Source organism: Fukomys damarensis, unplaced genomic scaffold (genome assembly GCF_012274545.1).
Source record: "Fukomys damarensis isolate Sample0158 unplaced genomic scaffold, DMR_v1.0_HiC HiC_scaffold_8, whole genome shotgun sequence".
NCBI classification, from domain to species: Eukaryota; Metazoa; Chordata; class Mammalia; order Rodentia; family Bathyergidae; genus Fukomys; species Fukomys damarensis.
In genome coordinates this window covers 33,716,101-33,726,113 of record NW_022900920.1, presented here as the reverse complement: position 1 = coordinate 33,726,113, position 10,013 = coordinate 33,716,101, and the positions used below count along the sequence as shown (strand labels likewise).

The window sequence follows — 10,013 nt, the reverse complement described above, 5'->3', positions numbered from 1 at the left end:
TCTGCAGCCGGGCCGAGAGGCCGCGCGGAAGCGCTGCGCCCGGGCTGGGGCCGAAGCCCTGAAGGGCCCCCTCCTGCCTCCTTTCCCGTTGGTTCCGGGCTTCTGTTAGAGATTCCAGTAATAGGGGAACCCGGGGGTCGGGCACCCTGCGCTCCCAAGCCCCGAGATCCTGAGGGAAAGATGCGTTCTCCCCAAATCTTGCCACTTGCCGGAGGGTTTCCCAGTTCCTCTGCGCGCTCTTCCCAGACCTGGGTCTGCAGCGTCCTCACGGCCCACAAGGACGTCTGAGAACTGTGCTAAAATGCCAAGCCACTCTGATCTTCCTTGGACTAGGAAGATTCTAGGCCTCCCCGCCCTAGCTCCCCAGCTGCCCTACGCCTGGCTTCGCCTGTCAAGCCTTGGGAAAGGAAAGGACCTTTCTTGGATGCGCAGGCCCAGGTAAAGCCAAGGCATTCCTCTTCGCCTGCTGTCTGCCACCAAGCCTGCATCACCCACTGGCTCTCCTCCTCCAGAGCCGTACGCGTGGCTTCCGAGTCCCTGCTGTTGGCAGACTCCACAGGAATATCTAACACTTTCCCTTCCTCATTACCAAAAAAGAAACCACGAAGAAACTGACCTGGGAACAAGTATACCTTGGAGTTGGTTCCTGGAGGGAGAGGTGGAATAAATATGGGGAAGAGGGAGGCCTCGGTTCCAACCAGTCCTCCCCGATACCACTTCACTAAGGGACTTCACCACTGAGGCACTGACTAACAATCACCCCGAAATTCCAGACACGTCCAAGAGGATTGGGGACTGTGTAAGAACAAATTACCAGGCATTTCCTACCCTTTAAAGTTAGCTTGCCCTGCTCCTAGCCTACTTCCCCTAGCAACCAAACCACTTTTCTCCTTCCCTAAAGGGGCCAAGACAGAGGTAAATAAAGCCAATTTCCCTTTGGACCCTGGTCTACCCCTCTGAAGACAGGTCATTAGAGGGACAAACTGGTTCTCGATAGGCACTGGACCCCTTACTTCAGTAAGGAAACTTCCTGCAGAGAAGCTGCTGCTACTATAAACTTCAGCACCTTGAACTTGAATTACTGCGGTCACTGTGATATGTGCCATCCTCCCCACCTCAGGTTCTGAACTTACTATGCAGGACAGGGAGCGCAGGACAGGGTGAAAGATACAACCTCTAGGCTCTCTCCTCCCTCCCTCCTCAGCGAGATACCAGCCTCACAAGAGCCCTGCTTCCCTGACAGCCTGCACATTTAGCCGATTTGACGGAGGTCAATCCGGCGAGGAGCAGAAAACCGCGCACATCCTCTCGCACTGATGCCTTCCCTCTCACCGAGCCTAGAGCTTGCTGCTGTGGTACTTGATCCTTCGGGTTGCATTCTCAGAGAAGCAGGTCGGCGGGGACTTGTTTACAAATCAGGGCTCTAGGGAAAGAAGAACCAATTCCCTGCAGCCCAAGGAGCTTCCCCAGACCATTGCTTTGTCCCGAGCCAGTCCTGGGCCTGGCACCAGGCAGTTCTCCTGCTGATCTGGTCTACACCCTCTTCTTCCAGGGTAGGAAAAAGTGCAGAGGCCACAAAGCCAAAGCTCTGGGGGCTGACCAGGACAAGGAGAAGGGCTTGCATGTGTCCAAGCAGGACGAGGCCCCTGGCCTCACCCCTCTGTGTCTTCTGGTCCTACTAACAGTGGGAGATGCTCCCCTTCTTACCACAGGGTATGCTTTTCTTCAGGCTCCCTCAGTGCTGTGTTTCCAGTTTTATAGCAAACAGTGCTTTCCTCATTCCTTCAGCTCTTATCTGGGCCTCTTAAGTCATCTTCTTCCCTAATCAAGCAGTGACTTCACTAAGCTCTCCCATTCGCCAGAGTTAACTTGAGGGTGTGCACGAAGAAAATGTGTCAAGGCAGCTAGAAATATAAAAGTGTGGTGCTGCAAGGCAAAGCTACCTCTCAGCACAGAAGTTGGAGACTTACTGTGCTCCATATTTGCCGACTTCAGGTCACCATTCTAACACGTCACTCTGTCAGAAAGGTCTCACTGTATCCCCCAGTGGGGTTAGTACCAGACCCATCTGAGTTCTGCGAAAAGGAAGTTACAGAGCAACCTTAGCTCTAATGCCTTTTTGCGCCCCCTTTGCTTCATTCATTGTTAGCTCAGGTAACACTGGAGTGGAGACCCGGTGAGCCACACACCGGCATCCGGCACTGTGGATCCTTGTCTCACACTCAGAACCCGTGGCTGTGCTCCCCTTCACCGATGTGGCCAGCTCCGGAACCGTGGCTTGGGGAGACACCTTGGAGGTCAGGTAGTCAGACCTTGTGTCTTACAGATTTAGGCTGAGGCTGAGAGACCCCGTAAGTTCTGGAACCCAGGCCTGCCCTCCTCTCGGGAGCTCTTTAGAAGCCCATCTGCCTCCACTTGAGGGCAGAAGCTCAGGGAGGTCCTGAGAAGGGACAAAAGCACGGGTAGCATGGGCAAAACACTGTCTCCTTCCTGACCCCGGCCTGTGAGCCTACACACGGGCAGGGGTTGCTTTTTTGAAAAGAATTCCCGCTTTAACTGGCCTTAGCCGGGTCGGGGCAAAGACAGAGACAGGTCAGGTCAGCACGCTGGTGGTGCTGCTGGGGGTGGAGGGGAGGGCAGGCCGGGGCGCCCGCCCATTGTGGGTCTGGATTGGATGCTTCCACTCATTCATTTCCTTTAATTAACCCGCATTCCTGGAGGAGAAATATTTATGTTGGCTCCCATAGAGGCAGTCCTCAGACTGGAAAGAAGGGGAAAGAAAGCCTGTCTTAGCAAAACAATATCTCTAAAGAGCTCAAGAAGAGAAAATAGGGGAACAAAATGCTATTAAAATAGCCTTCTACCCCCACTGGAGTCAATGAAAACTTCATTTCACATGTTAATCCACCACTCCGCCCCTTCTCTTCTCACAACACCATTTCGGAAAATGTTTGGGAAAAGTCTTCCCAGTGAGTACACAGCTCCCTGCAGCTCAGACTTCTTCTTGTGTTAGTTCAGGGCTCCAAGCGGGGCTCTTGCTCCAGCAGCGGCTTTTTTCTCCCCCCCTTTAATTTAAACAAAGACCTCGGAGTTCATCAACCTCCCACTGAAATTCACAGCTGCTGAACAAACTAATCCCCTCTCTCAGCCTTTCTTCCCTTCAATGGGCTCTTGGCTTCAAAGACACTTTGGGAAAGGACTTTGCTGGGGCTCACACTGCTTCATCAATAGAAGTTAGTGCAAGTATTATCTGAAGAGCAAGTGGCTTTACAAACAAATACTGCCTAACAATCCCTCCCTCCCAAACACACACATCTAGCCTACAGACATGATGGGATCGAAAACAGGATTAGGGCCAGCAACCCCTGGTTTCACACCCAGTGCTTTTGTGCAGCTCAGCCCCGAAGTGGTGTGGAGAAAACTCTGGAGCTAACATTGGGCACGAACAGACACAGGGACACACACATGCAGGGCACACACCACAGCAAGGATCAGCAAGTCCATGGCATGGACTGAAGAAGTTCCTCACTTCATCTCTTTCACGTACCCCTCCCCAGCCTTTCTGTTCCCTTACTAGGACGCAGGGAACAAAAACAGAATCTGAAAGACCGGTAATGGCAAAACAGGCCCCCAAGGAGGCAGTAGTTGGGAGATGACTGAAGAAACCAAACCAGAGCAGCTTTATTGCGCTGTAAATACAACAGTGTGTCAAACAAAGACTTTGTCCATGAGAATACGACCAGAAGGCGGCCCTGAGATGCATGGTAGCGGAAGGGGAGAAAGGCCCCCAGCCCGTGAGAAGCAGTGCTGAAAGACAATCTATGGCTAACATGGCCCCTACCTGGTGGGGCTCATCCCCACAGAATGATCAGCCTAAGGCCTTGGGACAGGCTCAAATGCAAGTGAGCCAAGGCCCCTTCCCAAGAAACTGGGGACCTTCTGCTCCCATCTTCTAACCTAAGACAGCTCCCAGCGAAAGGCAGCTCGCCCCTTCCAGCTGTCCCCTAACCTAGCCTCCCCTTAATAATGCTGGTACATGGGAAATTCCACTTAAAAGGGGCTTGAGTTTCTTCTCTGGTTCTGCCCAGGTCCCACCCTCACATCAAGACTTGTTCAGAGGGTGAAAAACAGCCAATTCTCTACCAGCCCTTGGAGCTACAGAGGAATACAGGCTTGAAAGTATGAAGCCAGAGGCAGGAAGCAAGCAGGTAAGGTCAGACTCAGAGGTAGACTTGGAGGCAATGATGCAGAATCCACTTGAACAGAGTATCCCTGGGGACGACACCCTGGGGCAGGACCTCTCCCAACGCTGTACTTAGGAAAGTGAGACCTGGCTCTCCACCCTGCCCCCAGCAGAGGACATCGTGGATGGACCCTCGGTGGCCAGACACAAAATGGCGAAAAGTAGGCCCTCAGCTGGTTTGACCTAAACCTATAGCCTCACATACTGGGCAGCAGGGGAAGGGGTGGGAAATAAACTCGATCTGTAGGAGGCAAGTGACAGCAGAAGTGGCCTCTGGCAAAAGGCTGCCGGCTCAGCCTTGCAGCTGATGTGCAGTGGGGAGGACAGCCTTCGGGACAGGCGTGAAGCTGGACGCCCCGCTGATGCCGCTGCAGCTCCCACAGGCGTGCACCTCGAGGCCCTGCGTGGAACTTCCTGCATCCACACATCGGGCGACTCCATGGAGCCCGGCCACAGCATGCGGTGAGAGCTGTGGAAACTGACCCTGAGGTTAGTGAGTCTCCCATGCCCCTACCCTGGCAGCATGGGAGGCCTCAGAGAGCACTCAGGTTCCAGCACACAATCCAGGCAAGATGAGTTTGTGGGCAGGGGCAGATCTGTACAGAGCCGCAGGAACCAACACACTGCACTACCTTGGCATGGGTCATGGGCAGGCCCAGGGCAGAGCACCGCTACGTACTTACAGTCCCTTCACACAGCTTCTCATACAGACCTTCTAGGCACTGGGCCGCCTCATCCAGCTTCTTTTTTGTCTTCTGTAAAGAGGGAAACAGATCCTGACCCAGCCCCAAGTCTAACACTATACAGGAGTACATTAAAGCTAGAATGGCTCAAGGCTACTTCCCTCATTTCACACAGAAAGAAAGACCAAAGATGGTAAATTACTGGCTCGAGCAGCCCCAGCTAGCAGGTGAATGGCAGTGTTTCTTCCCGCTGGCCCACTGTCCCTGCCCTCCCTGCTACCCTTAGGTTTCCATGCTGCTGGCTCCTGCTACCTACGAGCTAGACTTCAGAACACACTCCAGCTGCCTCCTCTACTCCCTACGGACATCGCAGGAGTACAAGATGCAGTCAGCATATGCAGGGACAGTGAGGGAACTAGTCTACCCCAAAGGCGTCCTGGAGCAGCTGAAGGTGTGAGGGGGGCACTGCAGAAGTCAGCTGCAGACAGTAGGCAGTGCTGGAGCAGTGCCTCAAAGCTAGTCCTCAAGGACTGATGCTCTGGGGGCAGCTCCTTCTTTTCCGTCTTCTTAGCAGGCAGCTGCTGAAGCTGTTAATGAAGGAAGGAACAGGAAGGAAGGCAGGCAGGCAAGCTGCCCTTCTCATGGCTTCCCTGAGGTCGAGTCCTCAGTGCCTCAGGGCCATGATGTTCCTACTGGAGCAGGGCAGAGCTGAGGTCAGGGCCCCTCTACTTCTCTTGATAAGGCCCAGCTCCAGGATCCCCTCCTTCCATACCCAAAGAGGGTCTAAAGTTTTCCCAGGGAAGACGAACACACTGTCCCTGTCACCTGCAGACTGAGGTCCCCTAGAGCTCTGGGGGGTGCGTGACTCCCTGAAGACAGGGAGCTGTGACGGAAGGTAATGAGGTGGCTCAGTACTGAGGTTCCTAACTGGAATAGTGATTGGTGCTGGGGGCATAAATGTCTCTGGCAGCTGAAGAGAGAAAAACATGTGAATCTAGGCTGAGCGACTCCAAAGCTCCCGGTTTTAAGGTGTGTCAAGAAACAGTATACTGGGTGGAGAGCGAGGACATGGAAAACCAGGTGAATGTATGTAGGAAGGAAAGAGTAGCAAAGGGCAGAAGGATAACTGGGAGAACAGGAGGTCACCCCAAGAACGGGAAGGGTGGAGCTGGAAAGTGGGTCGCCAAGGAATGTATGTACTGACCTTTTTACTCCTAAAGTTTCCCCTGGGGGTTGGAGAATCTTCCCAGGAATCTTGAGGTCCTGTAGAATAAAAAATAAGGGTTTTTAGGGGTATGGTCAGGAAGACTGGAAAATTTTCATTTGAAGGCTGGAAATATTTCAGCCAGAGACCCCCGACTTCCCTCTGCAGATCAGCCACACTCCTAGCTGCCATTCTCTAACCCCAAAGGACTCAGTTCACTGGCTTAAGAAAAAAGATTCCTTGGATAGTGGAGGAGAGGAAAGGAAAGTGAGAGACTAAACCACAGAAGCATGAGAGGAGGAGGAGCCAAGACGCTAGCACACTGGAGAGCACTAGAATACGGAGCACCTGGCCCTCCAGACAGCACAGCAATGGGAAGCCGGCAGAAGGGGCTGGAAGCACAGAAGCCAGAGGCAGTAGGCTGTGGTGTCTCAGACAGGGAGGCAGAGCTATGCTGAACCGTGTCTGGGGGTGCTGCAGGTAGAGGGGGACCTGGAAGAGGCCATGTTCTGGGAAATGCCACAGAGTTTAGAACTTGAGCCCTTTGTCTTACTAAGAGTTGCAGCTGAGACAAAAGCTAAAGCAGAACGGAAATAGGTCATCTGTTACCAAACTTAAATTTAGGAAAGACTCAGAGCACATCAGGGAGGAACAGGTCAGCAGTCACAAAACAAGCCAAATACGGTGACACATGCATGTAGACCCAGCTACCTTGAGCTTAGGCAACACAGCAAGAACCAGCCAAAAAAAAAAAAATTCAAGCCAGGCATGGTGGTGTATGCCTGAAATCCTGGCACTCAGGAGGTTGAGGAAAGAGAATCGTGAATTTAAGGCCAGCCTGGGCTTCACAGTATGTTCAAGGCCAGCCTGAACCACATGGCAAGACCCTGTCTTGAACCTTCCCCCATCAAAAAAGAAAAAGAAAACCAAAATACAAAATCCCACAATGGATAATAATAACTAATATTAATATGTGCACATGGTAATCTACTGTTTTCTAAGTACTTTTAACTATATCTTATTTGATCTCTCAAAATACTCCTATAAAGATTGAAATGACCAACATAAGTATATTGTTATTCAAAAAGCACAAAGGCTTTTACCTAAGAAACAGTATTAGAAATTTAGTAAAGGATACTTATTAAGAATTCGAACTCCTCACCCGGCATGGTGGCACACACCTGTAATCCCAGCACTCAGGAGGCTGAGGCAGGAGGATCGCTGTGAGTTCGAGACCAGCCTGGGCTGCATAATGAGTTCCAGGTCATTCTCAACTATATAGTGAGACCCTGTCTCAAAAAAAACAAAAAAAAAGAATTCAAACTTCTGGGCTGGGGGTTTGGCTTAGTGGTTCTACTGCCTGCCTCAAAAACACAAGGTCCTGAGTTCTAGCCCCAGTACCAAGAAGGAAAAAAAAAAAAAAAAAAGGAGAGAGAGAGAATTCAAACTTCCATTACTCTCCAAAAATTTTTTTTATTTTTTAATTAAAAAACAAAAACCAAGCCAGGGATTTAGCTCAGTGGTACCACTGCCTGCCTCGCAAGCACAAGGGCCCAAGTTTGATTTCCGGTACCAAAAATAAAAAACAAAAACAAAACATGAACAAGCAAACAACAAAATCTCAAGTTCTCTACATAGGTGTGATCAGCATGGATTTAGGAGGCAATGTGTACTCTGCGATCTGCCCAGACAGACCTCCATGCACTCAGTCACTCACCAGGCCTGAGCCCCAGACCCACAGACAAAGGCCAGTCTGCCTTGGGTCCAAGTGCCACATTAACACCTGCAGTCTGCATGCTGGAACCCTGGCAAAGGCTGGCAGGGACAGGTGCCAAGGGTATCAGTGATGACTGAGGATCGACCTGTGGCCTGGGAAATGGTGCTGCAACCTGTGAAGAGAGAAAAGGTCAGTTCTTAGGAAGAATAGAAAGTAATGGAAACCAGAAAAAGAGTACAGAAAATTAGTGAAACAAAAAATAGTCCTTTGGAACTATACACTGCTACAGGACTGATAAAAATAGAGCAAGCCGGGCATGGTGGTACACATCTGTAATCTCAGCTACTCTGGCTGAGGCAAAGGATTCCGAATTCAAGGCCAGCCCAGCCAATTTAGTACAACCCTTTCTCAAAATAAAAACTAAAGAAATAAATAGAAAGAGCCGGGGTATATAGTTCAGCTGTCCCTGGGTTCAACCCTCAGTACCAAGGAAGGGGGAAAAAGATAGAAGATATAAAGAATGAAATAGAGAATATTACAACAGACCCTGAGGACATTAAAAGGAAAATAAAGAAATATTCATATTACTTTAAATCATAAACTTGACATCTTAGGAGAAATAGACTAACTCCTCACAACATACCACCAAAGCTCAGCCAAAATGAAAGACAAGTTGAGTCATCCTACAACTACTAAAGAAACTGAATTTGTAATTTCGAAATTTACTCCATTCCCTGAAAGCATCTTAGGCCTCACTGGTGAATTTTATCAAATGTTCAAAGAATTAATATAAAATTGATATAATCTTTTCCAGAACACTTTTTTTCCTAGCTCATTTTATGAAGCCACTATGGGTGGGTATTATTCCTGATATCAAAACCAGATGAAGTATAATCCTGGCTACTCAGGAGGCTAAGGCAGGAGGATTGTGGGTTCAAGGTCAGCCCGAGCAACATAGACCTTTTTTAAAAAAATGACATTTTTAGGCTGGGGATTTATCTCATGGTAGAGTGCTCACCTGGCATGTGCAAGACAAAAATAACACAAAACTACAAATCAATACTCTTATGAACTTAGATACAAAACTCCTTAATAAAGTTTTAGCAAAACAAATCCAACAATATATATAAAAAATAATATTCCACAACCAAGTGGGATTTACTCCAGGTTATGTAAGCCTGGTCTAATATATTTAAAAATCAATCAGTAAGTCAGGCACTGTGGAGCATGCCTATAATCTCAGCATTCAGGAGGCTAACCTGGGCTACATAGCAAGCCCAACCTGTCTCAAAGAAAAAGAAAAGAAAAAAAAAAATATATATATATATCAACAAAATCCACCATATCAACAAATTGATTAAGAAAAACCATATTACTACATAAAATGATGCAGAAAAATAACTGACAAAATTCAATACTCATTCATGATCCAGTACAAAAGGTGCTGTGCTCTGAACGTGTCTCCCAAAATTCATGCGTTGGAGCCCTAACTCTTGATCCAGCAGGAGCACTTTAGGAGTGAGGGCAGGGCGTGCCTTAATGGATGAATGCCCCATACAAAGAGCTTTCAGGAGGGTGCTCCTTCTGGCCCTTCCACTTTCTGCCACACGAGGACGTAGAACTACTCCTCTCTTGGGGTACAACAACTGGCTCCACCTTGGCACCAGAGACCAAGCCTGCTGCCGCCTCATTCTTGCACTTTGCTACCTGAAGAACATGAGAAGTAAATTCCTGTTCTTTATCAATGCCCTGGTCTGTAGTTATAGCATCACAAAACAGACTTGGACACAAGAAAATGAGGGAAACTTCCTCAGCCTCACAGAAAAAAACCTATACCTAGTAGCATACTTAATGGTGAAGTACTGAATGTTTTCTAAGACTGGAAACAAGGCAATTATTTAATATAGTACTGAAAGTCCTAGTCACTACAATAAGGAAACAGAAAGAAAACAAAGGCACACAGATTGGAAAGAAACAGTCCATCCACAACTCTATGTAAAAATGTATGCATCGAAAATTGCAAGGAACAAGAACCAAGAAATATCATGTAGAGGTACAAATTCCCAATGATGAATGTCATCATATTGTATACCTAAAATGTACCAATAAATTTAATGAATAATAATAAAAAAGAAAACTGCAAAGATCCACCAAAAATCAAAAATC

General features: G+C 48.8%; 2 protein-coding genes across 2 annotated transcripts in view; one reads left to right on the top strand and one right to left on the bottom strand.

Moving 5' to 3' along the window:
* Wnt8b (Wnt family member 8B) overlaps window positions 1-1,317 on the top strand; it is a 28,615-nt gene extending 27,298 nt beyond the window's left edge. The window contains exons 7-8 of the mRNA XM_010626495.1: window positions 8-104; window positions 1,205-1,317. Coding sequence (XP_010624797.1) covers window positions 8-104; window positions 1,205-1,317 — 210 coding nt within the window. The remainder of the gene's footprint in view (window positions 1-7; window positions 105-1,204) is intronic.
* A 2,068-nt stretch (window positions 1,318-3,385) lies between these two features.
* Sec31b (SEC31 homolog B, COPII coat complex component) overlaps window positions 3,386-10,013 on the bottom strand; it is a 25,563-nt gene continuing 18,935 nt past the window's right edge. The window contains 7 exon segments of the mRNA XM_010626496.2: window positions 3,386-4,712; window positions 4,927-4,999; window positions 5,398-5,513; window positions 5,752-5,803; window positions 5,805-5,896; window positions 6,131-6,189; window positions 7,848-8,019. Coding sequence (XP_010624798.1) covers window positions 4,536-4,712; window positions 4,927-4,999; window positions 5,398-5,513; window positions 5,752-5,803; window positions 5,805-5,896; window positions 6,131-6,189; window positions 7,848-8,019 — 741 coding nt within the window. The 3' untranslated portion in view covers window positions 3,386-4,535.